At 46.4% G+C, this 18,686-nt stretch overlaps 5 protein-coding genes and 6 non-coding genes across 12 annotated transcripts in view; 2 read left to right on the top strand and 9 right to left on the bottom strand.

The window, feature by feature from the left end:
• Positions 1 to 74: 74 nt before the first annotated feature.
• On the bottom strand, positions 75 to 4,579 carry LOC122623088 (40S ribosomal protein S5a). Its single transcript, XM_043802017.1, has 5 exons — positions 4,486 to 4,579; positions 3,045 to 3,447; positions 1,393 to 1,509; positions 1,039 to 1,137; positions 75 to 260 (listed from the first exon to the last, which is right to left on the bottom strand). The coding sequence occupies exons 2-5, from the start codon at positions 3,444 to 3,446 to the stop codon at positions 192 to 194; spliced, it is 687 nt and encodes a 228-aa protein (XP_043657952.1). The 5' UTR covers position 3,447; positions 4,486 to 4,579; the 3' UTR covers positions 75 to 191.
• Positions 343 to 479, bottom strand: LOC122625396. The gene has a single exon (XR_006326568.1). It is a non-coding gene; the product is annotated as a small nucleolar RNA psi28S-1192 (small nucleolar RNA).
• Positions 516 to 653, bottom strand: LOC122625395. Its single transcript, XR_006326567.1, has one exon. It is a non-coding gene; the product is annotated as a small nucleolar RNA psi28S-1192 (small nucleolar RNA).
• Positions 698 to 838, bottom strand: LOC122625397. Its single transcript, XR_006326569.1, has one exon. It is a non-coding gene; the product is annotated as a small nucleolar RNA psi28S-1192 (small nucleolar RNA).
• On the bottom strand, positions 1,217 to 1,361 carry LOC122625394. The gene has a single exon (XR_006326566.1). It is a non-coding gene; the product is annotated as a small nucleolar RNA psi28S-2876 (small nucleolar RNA).
• LOC122625391 lies at positions 1,595 to 1,748 on the bottom strand. Its single transcript, XR_006326563.1, has one exon. It is a non-coding gene; the product is annotated as a small nucleolar RNA psi18S-1854 (small nucleolar RNA).
• LOC122625392 lies at positions 1,943 to 2,096 on the bottom strand. Its single transcript, XR_006326564.1, has one exon. It is a non-coding gene; the product is annotated as a small nucleolar RNA psi18S-1854 (small nucleolar RNA).
• A 755-nt stretch (positions 4,580 to 5,334) lies between the features above and the next one.
• On the top strand, positions 5,335 to 6,836 carry LOC122623882 (coiled-coil-helix-coiled-coil-helix domain-containing protein 2). The gene is made up of 2 exons (XM_043803251.1): positions 5,335 to 5,492; positions 6,082 to 6,836. Exons 1-2 carry the CDS (start codon positions 5,446 to 5,448, stop codon positions 6,542 to 6,544), a joined length of 510 nt encoding a protein of 169 aa, XP_043659186.1. The 5' UTR covers positions 5,335 to 5,445; the 3' UTR covers positions 6,545 to 6,836.
• A 620-nt stretch (positions 6,837 to 7,456) lies between these two features.
• On the bottom strand, positions 7,457 to 10,824 carry LOC122623788 (protein xmas-1-like). The gene is made up of 3 exons (XM_043803122.1): positions 10,636 to 10,824; positions 9,317 to 10,338; positions 7,457 to 9,265 (listed from the first exon to the last, which is right to left on the bottom strand). Exons 1-3 carry the CDS (start codon positions 10,682 to 10,684, stop codon positions 8,078 to 8,080), a joined length of 2,259 nt encoding a protein of 752 aa, XP_043659057.1. The 5' UTR covers positions 10,685 to 10,824; the 3' UTR covers positions 7,457 to 8,077.
• A 67-nt stretch (positions 10,825 to 10,891) lies between these two features.
• LOC122623787 (protein xmas-2) lies at positions 10,892 to 15,554 on the bottom strand. Its single transcript, XM_043803121.1, has 3 exons — positions 15,419 to 15,554; positions 13,802 to 15,356; positions 10,892 to 13,734 (listed from the first exon to the last, which is right to left on the bottom strand). Exons 1-3 carry the CDS (start codon positions 15,460 to 15,462, stop codon positions 11,197 to 11,199), a joined length of 4,137 nt encoding a protein of 1,378 aa, XP_043659056.1. The 5' UTR covers positions 15,463 to 15,554; the 3' UTR covers positions 10,892 to 11,196.
• Positions 15,555 to 16,146: 592 nt separating this feature from the next.
• LOC122623215 (partitioning defective 3 homolog) overlaps positions 16,147 to 18,686 on the top strand; it is a 35,345-nt gene continuing 32,805 nt past the window's right edge. For both annotated transcript variants that reach the window (XM_043802230.1, XM_043802231.1), the window contains exon 1: positions 16,147 to 17,293. In XM_043802230.1, coding sequence (XP_043658165.1) covers positions 17,174 to 17,293 — 120 coding nt within the window. In that variant the 5' untranslated portion in view covers positions 16,147 to 17,173. The remainder of the gene's footprint in view (positions 17,294 to 18,686) is intronic.

The raw sequence follows: 18,686 nt of genomic DNA, 5'->3' as shown, positions 1-18,686 counted from the left end.
CTTAAATATCAGTTCTTCTCTGACAATCAAGTTTATTGTAAACTAAAAACTATAAAAAAAAAGAATGGTCTACATTGAATTTTTCATCTTGTTGTTTATTTTAGATTTAGTGTATCATTTCTCAGTGTACACACGTTATTTGTATAAAAAAAAACAGACAGAAGTTTGTTTTTGCTGGTGATGATGTCTCCTTAACGGTTGGACTTGGCCACACGCTCCAACTCATCCTTCTTCTTGATGGCGTACGAGTTGGAAGATCCCTGGAAATAGATTTAAACATAAGTTATTAGTACTGGCGATACATGTTTTTCACGATTCACAAGTTCTTAACTTATTTAAAGCTAGTGTTCTTTTACGTTTCTCGTGTGCATTGAACTAAATGATATTCAAGCACAAGGATAATAAAGGATGTAGATTGTTCTGGTCCAAAAGCGAGACTACATAATTAAACCATGATGCAGAATTAGATTGGACCTACTATGAAACGCTATATACCAAAGTCTTAAATATTTTGCTAATGTTCTTTTACGTTTCTCGTGTGCATTGAACTTGATGATATTACAAGCACAAGGATAATAAAGGATGGGAATTGTTCTGGTCCAAAAGCGAGACTACATAATTAAACCATTATGCAGAATTAGATTGGACCACCGGTTTGGTTTCCTAATCGATTCAGTTTTAAAATACTAATTTATACAAGTGTTCTTTTACGTTTCTCGTGTGCATAGGACAGTTAAGTGGTCACTAGCACAAGGATAATAAGAGATTGGGAGTTTGATTTGGTCCAAAAGCGAGACTACATAAATAAACCATGATGCAGAATTAGATTGGACAAGTTCAAATGACCAGCTGTGTCACTAGAAGGAAGAAAAGAGCTATTTCGAAGCCCAATTCTTGGGTTAGTCCGCGTGCCGAACGTGGTTCTCGATCTGGTCCACAAGCGAGGCCAGGCATTTTGGAGGTACAATGCCAAGCATTAGAGTAGACCTCCACCCCCAGTACCACACTTTGAGCTCTCCAAAAGCCCAGTTTACCCACCTTAGCAGCGTTGATCAGCTCATCAGCCAGGCACTCGGCGATGGTCTTGATGTTCCTGAAGGCAGCCTCACGAGCTCCGGTGCACAGCAGCCAGATAGCCTAGAGAAAATAGATGAACCAATTAAATAAATAATATTTAATCACCATAGCAGCATAACTATTTAAGGGTTATTCAATTGATAATGTCTCTTCGTTTCATACGCCAAATGTCGGCTATACTACACATTATGACGCTACGGATATTAGATAGATTTTCGTTCTGGCCAAGTGTTATAAGCAAGCAGTCTCCAAACGAACCACAAGCCATTGCTACCGGCCACTATTGCTACTGGCAAATCCTCGAAAGAAACCCACCTGGTTGACGCGACGCAGGGGCGACACATCGACGGCCTGACGACGGACGGTACCGGCACGTCCAATACGGGTGGAGTCCTCACGGGGTCCCGAGTTGATGATGGCGCTGACCAGGATCTGCGAGAAAAGTCACAAAAGAAAAATCGAAATTAGTAACCTATCACTTTGATTCACAATTTGAGCACCAATGTGGGGTTTTATTGGGCTGGTTTTGTTGATTTATGCTTTATTAAGGTTGCATTTTTGAGCCCATGCCCTTAAGAGGAATAGCTAATCATGGGGTTTGTTGTAGTCCAGTTGAATACCACAACGCTGTAGGAATCAGCGCTGCAGTTTTAGTTTTGGACGGATAATTATACTCTTGGTGAACAATGTTTATCTATAGTGTTGTTTTAATTTCCAGGAGAGCAGGAAGTGGTTTATATCTTCAGGCACAAGGATAGTTAAAACAATTTCACTTAATATCAGTCCATTTTTGGTTATGCTCAGCACGGTATGTTATTTTTAAACCGTCTGGCATTGAGGTGGACTACTAAAAGCGGTGACTGGGAATGGGTTATTGTTGATTTATGCTTTATTAAGGTTGCATTTTTTAGCCTATGCCCTTAAGAGGAATAGCTAACCATGGGGTTTCCTTTGGTCCAATTGAATACCACAACGCTGTAAGGATCAACGCTGCAGTTTTAGTTTTGGACGTATACTGATCTCTGTATTGAATCCTATCTTTCTAATGTTGTCTTAAATTCCAGGAGAGCGGGAAGTGGTTTGTTCCTCAAGCACTAGGATAATTAACACCGTTTCCTCTGAGTCTATTTTGTATATGCCTTAGCTGGGATGGAGTTTCCTTCAACTAGCATTGAGGTAGACTCATTACAAAAAGCCCTGCATCTGTATTCTATTCTTTAGTTTCTCATGTTGTCTTAAATTCCAGGAGAGCGGGAAGTGGTTTAATCTTCAAGCACTAGGATAATTAACACCGTTTCCTCTGAGTCTAGTTAATATATGCTTTAGCTGGGATAGATTTTCCTTCAACTAGCATTGAGGTTGACTCATCATGAAAGATTCACTAGTTTGCTATAGTCTTGAATGTTCAATTAAGTTCCAGGAGAGCGGGAAGTGGTTTTATCTTCAAGCACAAGGATAGTTAATACCTTTTCCTATGAGTCCATTATGAGTTATGCTCAGTTTGGCTGGAAATCACCATTAACTGGCATTGAGGAGGACTCCTCTATAATACTAAGTGTAGCTTTAAGTTCCAGGAGAACCAGAAGTTGTTTTCTATCTAGCACTAGGATAATTAAAACTTTGATTCTCTATTAGTCCATTTGAGAGTTATGCTTCGGAAAGTATGTGGAACCTAGCCAGCATTGAGGAGGACTAGAAAGTTTTGAACATTCCCTTTAAATCGTGTTACACGAAGGTACCGCATATGCTTTATAATGGTTGTGTCGTGTGGTTTTAAGTTCCAGGAGAACGAGAAGAGGCTTTGTGATCTTCAGGCACTAGGATATTAAAACCTTGGGGTTACTCTGCGTGCCATTCTACCCATGACCGAGTGGCAAAGTTCTCTGGCCACAGTTTAGCATGGACGCTCGTTGGATGTGGGAGGAACACATTTGGATTGGGATGGGTAGTAGGGATGGGTGTAGTACCTGCAGAGGGTTCTCCCCGGTGAGCAGATGGATGATCTCGAACGAGTGCTTGACGATGCGGCAGGCCATCAGCTTCTTGCCGTTGTTGCGACCCTTCATCATCAGGGAGCAGGTCAAACGCTCCACAATGGGGCACTGGGCCTTGCGGAAACGCTTGGCGGCATAACGTCCGGCGGAGTGGGGAAGATAGCGGGCGAACTTCTCCTTCACCGAGATGTAATCCTGCAGAGAGATGTCGTTGACGGTCACATCGTCGCAGGACCAGCGGCCGAACAGCTTGATCTCCGGCAGCTCAGTGGTGGACACCACATTCGTCTCCAGGATGGTCTCGGCCACCTCGGCTTCCATAGGTGCCGCTGGCTCCTCGAAGGTCTCCACCACGTTTTCAGCAACTTCGGCCATGCTGCAAGAGTTTTTCGAAGGGAATAATATGTTAGTCACGTGTCTACAAGTCGAATCGGTGGTACTCTACTGTTGGATACTTGAGGGCTTTGCGATCTATTAATATTAATGTTGTGGATTTTCCACATAGTAATGAATGAATGAAGCTACATGACAGTGTTGCATGGTATTTGTTTCATTGTTTAAGCTAACTTCTGTTACTGCATATTGGGTATTGCCTAAAAACCACCTAGAAGTCCTACAGAAACGTGTTTTTCAGTATTTGTTTATGCAGACATCGTCACAAAAAGGTATTGATGAAAACGTAATCATTTTAATAATAATTTTTTTCCAATATAGTCAATTGTTTATAACTTTGAATAGACTTGTTTTAGAAACTGTCGTTTACGAATACAAAACACAAAAAAAAGTATGTAATAAACTAATTTTAAAGGTCTTTAGTTCCTAAAAACCTCTTCAAAAACAAGTGTCGACTAGAAAAATGTCCAAGGTATGTGGAAAATGAATGTTTTAGTGAAGATCACTTCTATGTATACAAAAAGGGTCACAATAACTTTTAAGTTAAGTTTCAAGTCTTTTTTCTGCGTTAACACGTTTTTTAAACTAAATGCGCGCTATATGCACACACACACGCGCAAATCCACCGCACATATACACACGCGAGTTGTTGTTGTTGACTTGCGAGTTTTAAAGGGCTTATACCTTCTGGAACGTTATCCTTTTGGATAATTGGCTCAATATACATGGATATATATTGTTTTTAACATTTTCTTGCGCTGCAAGCAAATAAAAAAAAATACAAAAAAAAAAAGGGGGAAACAAACACGTGTGAAGCACACACACTATTGCACTCGCGCGCACACACACAAACAAAAAGCCGCCCGTCTTTAACCTCATTTCGGTGGAAATTGCAATATTCCGCAGTTCGCCGCAGTAAATTCACAAAACCCTCAGAATCCACAGTTGGTGCCAGCATTTAGCTGTCTTTTGGCCAATCTTTGGCCGCAATCCACACAATAAAACGTCGAAAATCCCTTACTTTGTCACAGAAGAAATCGAGATACGATGTCAGCGCAAAGGCAAACGCCTGAAAAAGAACATGTTACGGCAGTGTGCGGCAACGCCAGAGAGTCACATTTCCGCCGACACGCGCACGGTTGCATTTCGGCTGCCAGGGCTGCGCAACACGTGAACTATCGAACGGAGATAGTCGACGATGATTGGGGCTTTTCTCTAAACTTATTCACTTCTTTAATCGTATTTAATTGCTAAGTTTCACATTTATTTTTACTACATAAAAATATATCATGCTTTAAGGCAGAATATTGATTTTAAGCGGCTTTTTTGATGGCAATGGCTGGACTTTCTATCGATATGCGGCTTGTCGCGGCTTGCCAGTCACAACGGACAACGATAGTTGCCATTCGCGAGTTAAATAAAAAATCTATTTATTCAATTATGTTCACTATAAAGATATTTAGATATATGTTTAAGTATTTTAAAAATGTAAGTATTTCTTTGGCTGTTTAAAATTTCGTATTATTATTGAAATATTAAATTGGGTATGCCTTGGGCATATATATTTATAATATGAAGTTAGTTGTCTTTTACATATGTTAGTGGAAAAATATATAATATTATATCATATTTATAATATTTGTATATATAACGTAAAAGATAACTTTTTATATATAACATTTTTAAGTGGTAAAGCTTTTTAAACTAAAAATGTAATTAATTTTTAAAATTTAACCATTCCGTTAAAAAAATATATATTATAACCAGGGCTGAGCCATTTAGTATCCGATAGCTAACACACTCAGCCCTAGTATTTTCCGGTATTTTCTCCGGTCACACTACCAGCAGGCCGAAGTTTCTCGTCCAATTGGGATTATTTCAGAATTTCAGTTACTAGCTCGTCATCAAAACAGCAACAACTGTTGAAAGTAAAATTCTTGCGTGAAACCGAGTCGATAGAAAAACAAATAAAACAAACAAAATGGTTCGCCGTGGACGTTCTGCCAGCCCTCCGCCCTCCGCTCGTCGGTAAGAAAGTCGCCGCAAGTGAAAGAAATTCGGGGGGAAATTGGAGAAAGCGCCGGCAGAAAACTCATTTCGTAATCACCGACCAATCAATCGGATGATCTGGCTTTATCTTATGGACAGCTTTTCAACTGCCGCCGCTTTTTCCGGACCCTGAAATGGGTTAAGGTTACGTAACCTTAAAAAATAAGAGGAGTCCCAATAACATGGGATGTTTCAGTGGTGCTGTCCTCTCAGCGGAAGTCTCGCTAAATCTGGCTACTTTTTCGATTCCGGAAGTCTTTTAAAAATTTGACTAAATCCATCATTCTAAAAATAAATAAAAAGATATATATATCTCAGGCCATTTATTTACTTAAATATTTATATAAATACTTAAATATAAAAGTCTTCATGTTCTAAGTTTGCGTTAAAAAAGTAAAAAATTGCATAGAAATATTCAAAACAGAAAAATCAGTTCAATTTGCATAGTGCAATGTCCCCACCACAAAGACGACCCCCCTCCAATTTCGTCACTAAATAATCAACAACACTACGCCAGAGCAAAGTCCACAATAACAACTGATTGTTTTCCCGTTGTTTCTCCCAACAGCAGCGCACCTGTGCAGGCCCGTGCCCCCGCTCCGGCACCAGCTCCTGTCCAGGCACGTGCCCCAGCTCCGGCTGCCGCTGCCCCCGTGCCGGCGCCCGTGAGCGCTCCTCCCAGTGCCGTCGGCATGCCGGCACCGCAGCAGCCATCGATGTTCCAGCAGATGGCCGCCACCGCTGGAGGCGTGGCCGTGGGCTCAGCCATTGGACACACCGTGGGTCATGGACTGACCTCGCTGTTCAGCGGCTCTGGCGACAAGGAGGCAGCTGCTCCCGCACCGGCGGCAGCCGCTCCTGCCCCCCAGCAGCCATACTACGCCCAGCAGCAGCCGAATGAGCCGCAGGGAGCCTGCGCCTGGGAGCTCAAACAGTTCATTCAGTGCGCCCAGGGTCAGGCGGATCTGACCCTCTGCGAGGGATTCAACGAGGCGCTGCGGCAGTGCAAGCAGAGCCACCATCTCCAGTAGAATAGCACCTGGCACCTGGCACCAAACACACCGGCGAACATAGCCCGGTTGAACCCGGAACTATTCGGATGAACAACAGCTCCGGATGAATTCTGTCCTACCCCTTCGTTTAGTTCTTAATTGTTTAATTGCAAGCATCTGAAAGAAAGAAAGCATTGTTTAATTGTAGTGCAAAATGAAATGTTAAATAGAAAATCCCGTTGGCAGCCCAAAACCCTTTCCAAAAACACGAAACAAAACATAAAACAAACCAAACCCCGCGGACTGTCAATGTGGGCCAAAACAAAACGAAGTTTTCAAGAGTTTTTATTGTTAAAAATATATGTTAATATAAGCTAATACCAATACTTATTTGAATAGTTAATGGAAATGTGAAACTAGGAAACTACATATAATGTTTAAAATAGCATGTATTTTTCTAGAAGCTTCTAAACATTTTCCTTAAAGCTCCTTCCCTCTTCACCCTTCTGGAAAATGCAAATTTTGCATTCTATTGTGAAATGTGGCTTGCATGCGGTTGCCAAAAATAATTTTGGTGACATTGCACCTCTATAAATAGGAACATCGATTCATTTCCCTATATATTAGATAGATATATGTATATTATCTAGGTGCCCTTTTTGCGTTTTCATTGTCACGTGTCTTTCATTTCTGTTTTTCTTGTGTCTTGATTGCAATTTGGCTCTGTTTTGTTGAAATTAGCTGGTAAACAAATGGGAAATATGATAAACATGTTTACCTACTTAAGGGTTATACTATATATACTATATATATATATAAACATATTCACGGTTAATCGAGCGATTAGTCATACCTTTTGATCTTATGAAATAGTTGCTGCAAGAACGTAATTTTTAAAATATTCCCTGAATATTCCCAGCTAATATTGTGATATATTATGAACTCGCTGCCTTCGAGACATTCCATTGTTTCCGTTTTTATTCAAGAATTTTTACATAGTGTCACCACTGTCCATAATTTTGCAGCGTATTGAGTTATGGGACTAACATATCATATCATTTTTTTGTAATGGGCAATACGTATGTAACAACTACCAATTTGTTGACTCTACTCGTAGCAACACTAATGTCTCAATTTAAACGGCATTGAAACGGCTGTCTCCTATTCTCGAAAAAAGAAAAAAAAAACAGTGGTCTATATATATAAAAAGAAAACAAAGAGTTATAAAGAACTATCAATATGCCAAAATGGATATGGATATGGATGAAAGCGATCGTTTCGAAGCAGTTGTACCCTCAGATTTTTGGAATTTTCCATTCTGCTCGTTTTCGTTTCGAAAGATCGAATGATGCAATTTTAGCGATAGTATAGTTTTGGATTGGAGTTTCGAGTTTCGAGTTCCGAGTTTTCCGATTTGAAAATAGGTCTCCGGGGAGGAGCATCGATCCACCAGGTGTGTGTGTGTGTGTGTATAATGTTGTATATTTGTAGTGTTCACTGCTCAATTTGGAATTCCGCTTCGAATGTGGATTTGCCTTCGATTGTCCGGGTTTTGTGGTCAAAAGACGGCTCCTATCGCCAGAGCTTCTCCGGCTTTGTGGCCTCCAGACCAAGTCTGTCGTGGGACCTCTGCTTGTGCAGCACGCTGGGCACCTGAACCTTTGGACTGACCACTGGTGGCTTGGGTGGCTTCACCTTCCTCGAGGATGCCGCTTGTGCGATCACCGCCGTGGAGGAGCTGCGCTTGGCCAGAAAGTAACCGTCCGTCATGTCCTTGGTGGTGCACTTCTTGCCGGGATACGCTCGCCGGCGGTAGGAAGTGGACGCCTCGTACTTGTTGCTGCCGGCCACATGCGCCTGCTTCCAGCTGGCGGCCACCTCCTTCTCCTTGATGCGCGGCTCGTCGAGATCCTTGAAGGGATCTGCCGCCTTGCTGATGTCCAGCTTGCTGGTCACATGCGGCAGCCTCTGGCTCGCCACTCGGTGGTAGTCACTGGCCGACGTGTGGCTCTTCGGTTCGGATGTGGGCCTGCGTTGGGCCTTGACGATGGCCTCCACGGACGAGGTATTCCGCACCGGGCGCCGCAGGTAGGCCTGCTCCTTGGGACGCACACCCACCAAATCGCACCTCTTGGCGGCCACTTTCCGGCTATTGTGGTCCCAGGTGGCGGCATTCTGACGGATCACCGTGAGTAGCGATGGCTTGACCACCACCTCCACGGGACGCGGTCGTTTGGCGCCATCCCTGCGATGCAGCGTGGTCACCGGCTGACGGGGCGACTCCCTCATCTCCAGATCGGCCGCATGGATGAGGGAATTGGGTCGCACGGGATGCAGGTGGATGAACTGCTCGCGGCGCAGCGACACATAGCACTTGCCCTGCTCGAGGAGCTGCCGGGTGGGCGCATTGGGCTGGTAGCCAATCCGAAAGGAGTCCACTGGCTGTGAGACGGGCAGCAGATCGGCCAGATGCTGTTTGAGCAGTGCCCGCTCCGGAGCTCCCTTGGCCATCTTCCGGCCTCCGCCGGTGGGACGATGGCGTGGATCCGGATCCTCTGTGCCCTCTGCTTCCACTGCGTCCACCGGTCGCCTGGGCCTGTAGACCAGCTCCTTGGTGATCAGCCTGTGGTGCTTGTTCCGCGCCTCCTGCGCCATCATGACCGCCGACTTGGCCGCCCGGATGCTGGGCATTTGACCCGACTTGCTGCTGGTCATCTGGGTGCGCTGCCACGTTGATCTCTTCTGTGGCTCCCACACCATCTGCAAGTGTATGGGATTACTTAGAATCTTTCAAATTGTAGTACCCATTACCTGGCAACTCTCTTGGTCCTCCGTCATGCACCTGGCGCTGGTCCTGCTGCTGGCGTGACGCAGGTGCTCCTGCTCGGCGGGTTCGCCCTGGAAGACGGGCACTGGCTGGTGATTGGACAGTCGGCGCCAGCCTTCGAGCTCGGAGACGATCGGATTCCTCTGGGCGCTGGAACGACGGCTGCGTTGTCTCCTCTGGCTGCCGCTGCTCCAGGTGTGTGTCGTCATCCGCACGGATGGCCGCGTCTTCAACTGCTGGCCGAGATCCAGCAGCTGGCGCTCCCTGTCGCTGCCTGTGGCATTGGTGGTTTGCCACTTGGTGGCCAGTTCGGGGGTCATCAGTTCGCTGGGAACGTAGGGCTGTCGATGTCGCCTATTCTCCCGCTCCCGCTCGTTGTAGTCCTGCTCCTCCTTGGACAAATAGATGTCAGAGCACTCGCTGCGCAGGCGACTGCCGTCTTTGCGCCGCTGGAGCTGTTGCTCCTCCTCCTCGCTCTGCTCCTTGGTGATCCTCAGCTGGGGCACTGCGCGGCGCTCCACCTCCTCCTCCTCCTCGAGGGGACGCAGTCGTGGGACATGTGGGACATAGAAACGCTTGCTGAGCACACCCGTCCACAGATTGGACGACGGCAGCAGCAGCGGTCGCATCGAGGACTGGCGCCAAATGGGCCACTCTCGCCCCTGCAGCGTTTTGGGGGCATATCGCGTCTTCACCGGCAGCACGCAGCACGTCGAACTCGAGTGCTGACCCTTCCTCGCCAGGCTGCGACTGAGGAAGCTGATGCTCGAGCCGCGTCGCTCCATTTGGCCGGATAGTTTGCGGGCGTAGCGGCTGCTGTAGCTCACATATGGCCGCCACAGGTGACGGGTGCTCGTGTCCGGGCGTTCGATCAGCGACGTCAGGTGCGGCGTCCACTGGAACTTCACCTGACCGGCCACCATCTGCGCCACCAGCTTGCAGACCGCGCTGCTCTTGCCCGGCTGATCACCGCGGGCCGTCTTGAGCGCCGTCACCAAGCCGGACACTTAAAATGATGTGGCATCATTAGTATCTCTTTATTTGGTTGGTAAAATGCTTATGATGAAGTGATGGACAAAGTGAGCTAACTAATATATACTTGACAGGATACTTATTACTAAAAGTTCGCAACTATCTTAGTATCTTAATGCTTGGCAACCCCAAAAGGACCTTTCTAAGGTGGTACTACACTAGGAGCTAAAATCGCAGAAGGCAGCTACATATGTTACCCCCTTCTGCCAGTGCATGTAGAGCAGGAAACTGTCGGAAACTGGCCACATCCCGTCCAGATGCAATCACTCACCCTTGAGAGGCCGCAGCTGGCATTCCGTCTGAGCCACTATGCTCTTCATGTTCCAGGCAAATCCTTTGTGTGTGGTTTTGAATGTAAAAAAACCTTAAAACAAAATAAAAAAAAACGGAAACACAAATATTTTGGATAAATGGATGCTATCGCCTCGGAGCTGTTTAGTTGACTGAAGGGTGACAAGGCCTGTCACTTGGGAGTTCAGAGCCCACTTAGTACTATTCGCTACTACACAGAAGGCACAACCGGATGATCTTGGTCCAAAAAATAGGTGTATTACAAAACTTGCAAAATTACTTATTTAATCTAAGCTAGCACACATGTTCTTATGTTCGACTGTCTCGCTCTTTTTGGCGTTCGCCACATAGTTTCACCTAAGTTTACACGGTTTTCCTCTTAATTTTAAGATTTAATTTAATTAATCCGAATGCAGTTTAAAATTTAGCTTTGTCTCTTGTTACAATTGGCAATCAATATCATGCTTAACCACATAAATAAGAACTACACTTAACATACATATCATACAGTAAAACTAATAGCTAATGATGAAAGTGGCGACTACTTAAAGTTGGGCCGCTTGCGCTTGGGCTTATTTTCCGCGTCATGTTTTTGTTTCGATGCGACCTTGCTCGCCCTCATCTTATGTTTGTGATTGAGGTCGCGCAGAGTGGGGCGATCTTCCTGGCGCTGGCGACACCTGTTCAGCACAGCCTCCGCCTTGCTCATAATGTCGTTGAAGTCCAGTGGTTGCGCCTCCGCTTGTGATGTGTGCTCCTCCTGCTCCTGGGCATCCTCTTCCGCGGAAACGGGCTGGTATATCTGAGGCTCACGGAACTCATAGTACCAGGCGCTCAGGAAGCGGCTCTTCAGCGTTCTCGTTTTGTACACAACTCCGCGCGGCAGATTCCTCTCCTGCCCCAGTATGTATTGCATGCGTTCGCCAGCGAGATATTCCACAAAGTTCAAGTAGCCAGCCGCGTTGGATTGCAGTATTTGAATGGCCTGTAGGGCGATCTGTTCCACGCAGTCTTCCTGCTGACTTAACTGCGCATAGTCCAATACCCACTGGCATTGGGCCTCGGCCAGGGATGAGGAGCTCGGCAGCTCCGACATCGTTGGCAGTTTACAGCGCTCCAGAAGTTGAACAATCTGCTGGCGTCGCTCGGCCAAGTGCCAACCGGGTTCAAAGTGCTCCAAACGATTGGTGGGCAGTGACGATTCGATGGGCAGTGGCTGCACAAAGACACGCAGCTCCTCGGGAAACTGGGGGCAGTCGCTCAAATCCTCGTCGGCCACCAATTGCAGGCGACGCACTGCCTCGTTAAAGAGGTCCGCACAAAACTGTGGATTCAGCTGAGTGCCTCTTCTGATGGCCGTGTCCTGCTCGGCGGCGTGTTTCAGACGGCGAAAGAGTTCCGATCCCAGGTTACCGAGCAAGTACTCGCGGGTCTCCACTTGCTGAAGTTGTCCAACAGGTTTGCTCTCCGTGGCTTTGGCCAAAAACTTTACAGCCGATTCCAGTGCAATCATCAAGCGCTGCCGGGTGTTTCCCGAGTGTCTCAGAGGGAAGATGTTAAATGAGCGCAGGCACAGCTCCTGGAGCGGAATATCGGGTTCCACAAAGGCGGTATTAGCTGGATACTGCACAATTACAGCCACATCCTGGCAGCGGCTTGCTTGCAGCAATGGCTTCAAGCGCAGCTTCAGATAGCGCAAGTCCTCCAGTCCAATCAAGCAAATAATACCATTGGCTTGGGCCAGGTCGGCGGCTTTCCAGTCGTGATAATTATCGCGGATCTTCAGCACACTCAAGCCGATGCCCTGCGAGAAGCCTCTGATGTAGCCACCTTCCACCAAGCGAGCATCCGGCGACCGTGGCTGCTGCAGTAGTCCCCTATCCAAATCGTAGTTCAATTGGACACCTTCCTGGCCGCCGGACAGGCTGATCAATAGCTTGTAGAAGCGCCTAGCTCCTGGTTGCGCCAGCGGCAGACACTTGTCCAAAACGCGCCACAGATCCAGCTTCAGCCAACTCTGCTCCTCCAGGCCAGCCAGAAGTTTGCCATAATCGCAGGGCTCGCCAAGTCGATAGCGTCTGATCATACGCAATGAATCCTCCACGCTGCGTTCGTTCACCAATCGATCGGAATCATCGGCATCAAAGCTCAAAGGCAGTTGGTTAAATAGCGAGTCCTTCTGCTGCTGCGATCGCCGATAGTTTCGCCATCGCCGGATGTACACCCGCATGACGCCCAGTTCGTAGAGGGATTGCTGCATCTGCTGCCCGACGAGATCGCGCGTTATTGAGTCCAGCACGGATTCGTAGGAGCGGCAAGCCTGGCTATGCAACTGGAACTCTCGTTGGCAAATTTCTGCGAGGGTGTCCTGGAATATTTCCTGGTAGAACTCCAGAGTCTTGGTCTTCTTGCGGGCCTCCCTTTCCTGCTGCTGCACCAGACGCAGCTGTTCCAGTTTCAGTTGCCGCTCATTTTCCAGCTGAAGTTTCTCCTGCTCCCGCTGACGTTGTGCCTCCAACTCCTCCTGCTGGCGACGCTGCTGCTCCTGGCGTTCCCTCAGTTTCTGCTGACGCACTCGCTCGGCCTCGGCCACTTTGGCCTCGTGAATAGCCATGAGTTCAGCTTCCCGCTTCCTGGCAGCGGCAAGGGCTATTTGGAGCGCTTGATGATTGGCCTCTTCTTGTGCCCGTCGCTGCTGCTCAGCCAGAGCCTGCGCCTGGAGCTCCTGGGCACGTGATTTGGGTAGGACAAAACTGAATCCTTCGATAGAGGACCTTGGGGGAACAGCAGCCGTGGGAGGAGCTCCAAAACCTGCTGCCGTTCCGTCGGGTTGCATCGGCACCTTAAAGAAAGTATCGCTCTGTTTTGGCGCTGCTGGTGGCTGCGAAGGCATTTGTGGCTGCATCTCTTCCTGCTGCATGCCAGGCAGCTGATCCTTGGCCGCCCATGCAATGCTCTTAAGCATCCCGTGCTCGTTGAAGCTGTTGTGCGGCCGGTGGTTGAGGTAGAGGTCTCGCGGTGGCAAAGGTTCCCCACTCACGACTTCGCCCACGCTCTGCACGCGTTTCATTTCCACCAGCTGAAAGTGGATAAAGAAAATCACATTAGGAACAGGGTTTATGCAAGAAAACAAACCCTTCACCTACCTCATACTGTCGTGGCAGCTTGTAGTCCGCCTCCACCGTGTGCATTCTGCTCAGCACAACTCTGCCCGCCTCGTTCACCTCCAGGCCATAGTGTTGGACAAAATCCGCCGCCTCCTGTTCGCTGGCAAAGCTCAACAGGTCGGCAATGTAGCTTAGTGGCAGCGAAGACACCTCATCCTTCCGCGGAGCTCTATACGCCTGGATCAAACGATGCAATCCGAGGACACGCAGTCGCGTGAAGTATGCGACTAGGATGCAGGCACTCAGGTAGCTGGTATCCTCGTCCATCAGCAGCTGGAAGAAGCGCACAAAGTTCGTGTCCTGCAGGGCCAAGTAGAACTGAATGGCCTGACGCACTTCGGGGCAACTCTGCAGCTCAGTGGGCAGCTGGCTGATGTCCCAGAGAAAGTTGGCATCGGCCAGATTCAGCAATACGATGTAGCCTCGGAATTCCGACTCTCGGGGACACTGGACGCCCTTTAACCGCAGGTCATGGTACATGTACTTCAGGGTCTGCAGGCATTTGGTTAGATTCTCGGCATTGATCTTGCTGTCAAAGACGCTGGGATCGGCGGCAACAAGACGGGCAGCGCAATGGATGTGAAACCGGGCGCACTGCTCCACCAGCTTGACGGCGCCCAGCGAGCACAGCTCCTGCTGGGTGATCTCCTTTCGGATAGACCTCGTGCGATCCCAAACGAAGTGAAACCAATCGCCCAGATGGCTTTGCGGATCCTGGCGCTCGCTAATGTCCATGATCTCATGCATTAGATAGCTCATGGTCATGTGCAGGGCAGTCTCATTGCGCAGCTCATGCGGCAGTGGCGTCTCCTGGTCGGCACTGCTGCGTGAGTACTGTTTCAGCGCTCTCTCGTGGCAGATTAACTCATCGGAGCCCGGTTGCAGCTCATAAAAGGCCACCTGGCGCTGGAACTCTCTCAGCACGCGCTCCTTTTCCGGACACATATCGGGGCAGTGACCCTGCGTGGCACCGGCCAGCTTTTGTTGCGTTCCGTTCAGGCGGAGCAGCTTATCGCGGGCATCCAACACGCGGAACTTCTCCTCGCTTGTGTGGGCGGGTCGGCGCATCACGTTCTCGAGATCCCTCAGCTGGGCAGGCGTACGATCCTTGGTGGCGGGTGGATTCTTAACGCTCACCGCCGCCGCTGCAGCCGCAACTGGTAGGGCAGGCAGCATTGAACTGCCGCCGCCAGCGCCATCTCCACTCTGTGTTGGCTTTAGGGGCTTGCTCGTGGCATACTCATTGCGCCAGCCCGATTGCAGTGCACTCAACTCCGCCTGAACGTCGGGATCCACCCACTCCTCCGTTTTCTGTGCCGGCGCCGTCTCGTTCTCAGCATAGGATATGTCAAACTGATGACCCTGGAAGCTGCCGCCCTCGAGGAGCGCCCGCTCCGCCTGCTCCTCGCTGGCATAGCTCACGGTGCAGGTCATCCGCCGCGGACGCAGCACGAAGTTCACCAGGGTGCCAAAGCGGCCAAAGTGCGAGCGCGCCACATACTTGTCCAGGAAAAGCTCCGGGATGTTTGTGCATCTGGGGATGTGGTTCGGGGGAGGTCAAGGGCCATTGGTAAACTCACTCAAGCTGTTACTCACAATAATGTCTTGTAGTTGTAGGCGCCGGGACGGGGTTCTGCCATCGATCGGATATGCTTTTAGATTTGTAATTTCCTTTTTTATTGTGTTAAAAGAGAGCGAGTGTGTTTTGTTGTTACAATTGCCGCTAATCGATTCCGCAGATGCGAATATCCCGTGCCTATCGATAAGTGTGTACTCGATACTGTTGAGCATGGCGCGAACTAAAATATTCGCGGAAAGTCGACAAAAGTATCGTTTAACTTTAATAATTATAAATGTTAAGATTTCATACTCGAGAAGAATACATTCCACACATAGAATATAGATCCATATAAATTGCCTTATATATACATTTCAATTAGGATTTAAAAATATATTTTTGTTTGGTTGAGAAAATTGGGAAATACTTGATGCATTCCCTAAGCTGTTGAATGCATGCAAACAACTTGTTGTCTATTATAAATCGTTTTAGATATATTTCCAACTGTATACTTTGGTACTTCAAGGCAATTCATTTACTTAATATTAATGACTCCATTTGCTAAGCTTTTATATGTTAAACCATACGAAATTAAATAAAATAGGTTTAATAAAATAGTTTACGTTTACGTAGCCCTGGATACGAGCTGCAGTGTGACCGCCCATAACACTATCGCCAAATACCACAAGGACGCCAAGTTGCTGCCCCGATAGTATCGTCTGGGGTGCCATCCCCAGAATTTTGGTCATTTGTTGTTGCTCGCCAGGGCGAATTCGAATTCGAAGCGCAGTAATCAAAGCGCTGCTCGTGGATTTTTTTGCATTTTTTTTGAGTTCAAATAGTTCGTTAATAAGAGTGGCGGTCAACGATAATATTCCATTTGCAATCGAAATAAATAGTTAAAAGTGATAAACAAGAAAGAAGCGACGCCAACGGGCGAAAAAGGAGATAACCGAAAACGAATAACACGACAAAAGCAACGTTGAAAAAGAGTAACAAAAAAAAAAACGATGATCGAACCGTAAATTTTAAACCATGCAATGTACAGTGCATAATATATAATAATTTGACCAAAACAAATGCCAAGTTTGAGAGCGAGAGCGAAGAACGTTAAAAAAAAAGAAGTAAATAAGTGATCTTGGCCCGTTGTTTGTTGTTATGGTTGCCGTTGTTGTAACTCGTTTTTTTTAATGCGCGCGTGTATGAATCACACCAACACAACAAAACAAACAATAACAACGATGCGATACGGTGAAATATGCTAAGTAAATAGCAAAAGAGAGTTCCAGTTTCCAGAGAGCGCGAGAGAGAGCGCGCGAGAGAGAGACTACAAGTACATACTGGAAAGCGATCCCGATCCCGATCCTTTTTCCAGGCACGCAGCCATCTCGCTTGCACCCATGCCGCCCTAGAACAACTTTTGTTGCAGCTGCCTAACAACCAACAACTACAGCAACAACAAGCGCACTGTGCACGGCAAAGGAGCAACAAGGAAGGCGATAGCTGGAAAGCGACGACGATGATGATGATGCGGTCGCAACAACAACAACAACAACAAGCTGCTGCAGGCAGACGAGCATAGCGTTAAAAAAGTAGCTGCATATAAAATAGTAATACGAAAAAATCCGAAAAATTCGAAAAAAGTAATAATAAATTAAATAAACGATCGCCCAATTTAATCAAGTGCATATATGTGTGTGCAAAATAGAAAGTGCATTGCAGCAATCAAAAATACATATAAATTATCGCAGTTCGCAGACGATAATAGTAATTGTTAACACGAAAAGTTCGAAATGAAGGTCACCGTCTGCTTCGGCGACGTTCGCATTCTGGTTCCCTGCGGTTCCGGCGAACTCCTCGTCCGCGATCTCGTCAAGGAGGCCACGCGACGCTACATCAAGGCAGCCGGCAAGGTAAGCGGATATATCTGATATTAGCCACGTAGCTCCTTAGAATACAAGAAACCCCCTAAATAAGGATATACAGGTCTTTTAATTCTACCCCACCATATTATTTAGGTCATACCAAATGCAAAGGCAGGGTGCTTCAAAATTACGATAATATTACAAATATAGATAACCATTATCTATCCCGACTGAAATCTTTACTTTCAAATGTATGCATGCCAATAAATGTAGTAAAATACCCCGCAATTCTCAAATATAAGTTAATATAGCCAAATAAATGGTAAAAAACGTTAAAAAATGTTAATGGTTATTATGGCATAAAAAATACAAATAAATTAAATTATATCTTTTTGTGTAAAAATTACTGCTCCCACATTTATTTATGTTGATTACCAACCCACCCACCTCAGAAAAGCTGACAAAACAAGATTAATTATGCCATTTATTTTGTCAAGAATGTATTAAAATATAACCATTTTTTTTATTTTAACGTAAACTTATTTCTTCTCTGTGACAGCCAGTTAAAAAGTTGATATATTTTGATTATCTGGGGCAGAAACGTAATTATAAAGAAATGTGTCGGTAATGAATGTTACTATAATCGTATATTTCGTTGTTTCTCAACATGCACTTTTAACTAGTTTAGTCTAGTTTAGTAACTAAAACATATTTGAACAGAAAATCCATCAATGGTTACAAACGTATCTCTGTAAGTCATGTAAGTCAAGCGACCGGTAATTGTATCTTTTGACTGTTTTTCTCAAGTGATTCCCGAAAAATACCCTTCGTTATTTCTCCCGCAGTTCCGTAAACAATTTTCTCAAGAGCGGAAACGTTGCACTTGAAAGTGATGTAATTACACAAGAAAAGAACCCAAAAAACTAGAATTAAACCGAACAAGAAAAGGTTCTTCAGCGGCGCTTATCTGGGGTAAAGATATACACACATATAGAATAGTATAGTATGGTATAGTGTGGTATAGTATGGCAAAGATCGGGGCGAAAAGAAACAGGGCCTAGGTAAAATATTTGAATAATGATAAGCCCCTGACGAAGCCATAAAAACAAACTGAAAACCGAAAAAAGTGAGTGTCAGAGTGAATAAAAGACAGAGAGACGATGATAACAACGACCAACAAATCGGAGAAGAAAGAGAAGAACTCAAACAAGCAACAGAACAGAACAGAGGAGCACAGAACCGAACAGAAGACTCGAATTATAATAAAAGTCAGTCCGGAATCAAAAGAACATTTTTATTTCATTTTGAACTCGTTTGAACCCGATTCCGATCGAGCCAACAGGTAACCCCAAAAAGAAGAGGGGAAAAGGGGTCAAGAAATGCACTTTACCGGGCGAGAAGTCACAAGGAGGGAGAGCCCTTAATTAATCAGAAATAACAT

This window comes from Drosophila teissieri, chromosome X, assembly GCF_016746235.2.
Source record: "Drosophila teissieri strain GT53w chromosome X, Prin_Dtei_1.1, whole genome shotgun sequence".
NCBI lineage: Eukaryota > Metazoa > Arthropoda > Insecta > Diptera > Drosophilidae > Drosophila > Drosophila teissieri.
The sequence above is the reverse complement of the archived record's forward strand: the minus strand, read 5'-3'. Positions and strand labels throughout refer to the sequence as shown.

Excerpts from the sequence above, each read along its gene's own strand:
- LOC122623882 (XM_043803251.1), top strand. The coding sequence starts at position 5,446 with ATGGTTCGCCGTGGACGTTCTGCCAGCCCTCCGCCCTCCGCTCGTCG. Across the intron at positions 5,493-6,081 it reads CCTCCGCCCTCCGCTCGTCG|CAGCGCACCTGTGCAGGCCC; the intron begins GTAAGAAAGTCG and ends TTCTCCCAACAG.
- LOC122623788 (XM_043803122.1), bottom strand. The coding sequence starts at position 10,684 with ATGAAGAGCATAGTGGCTCAGACGGAATGCCAGCTGCGGCCTCTCAAG. Across the intron at positions 10,339-10,635 it reads CCAGCTGCGGCCTCTCAAGG|TGTCCGGCTTGGTGACGGCG; the intron begins GTGAGTGATTGC and ends CATCATTTTAAG. Across the intron at positions 9,266-9,316 it reads AGGACCAAGAGAGTTGCCAG|ATGGTGTGGGAGCCACAGAA; the intron begins GTAATGGGTACT and ends ATACACTTGCAG.
- LOC122623787 (XM_043803121.1), bottom strand. The coding sequence starts at position 15,462 with ATGGCAGAACCCCGTCCCGGCGCCTACAACTACAAGACATTATT. Across the intron at positions 15,357-15,418 it reads TACAACTACAAGACATTATT|ATGCACAAACATCCCGGAGC; the intron begins GTGAGTAACAGC and ends CCACATCCCCAG. Across the intron at positions 13,735-13,801 it reads AGCTGCCACGACAGTATGAG|CTGGTGGAAATGAAACGCGT; the intron begins GTAGGTGAAGGG and ends ATCCACTTTCAG.
- LOC122623088 (XM_043802017.1), bottom strand. The coding sequence starts at position 3,446 with ATGGCCGAAGTTGCTGAAAACGTGGTGGAGACCTTCGAGGAGCCAGCG. Across the intron at positions 1,510-3,044 it reads CCGGGGAGAACCCTCTGCAG|ATCCTGGTCAGCGCCATCAT; the intron begins GTACTACACCCA and ends CTTTTCTCGCAG. Across the intron at positions 1,138-1,392 it reads CCCTGCGTCGCGTCAACCAG|GCTATCTGGCTGCTGTGCAC; the intron begins GTGGGTTTCTTT and ends TATTTTCTCTAG.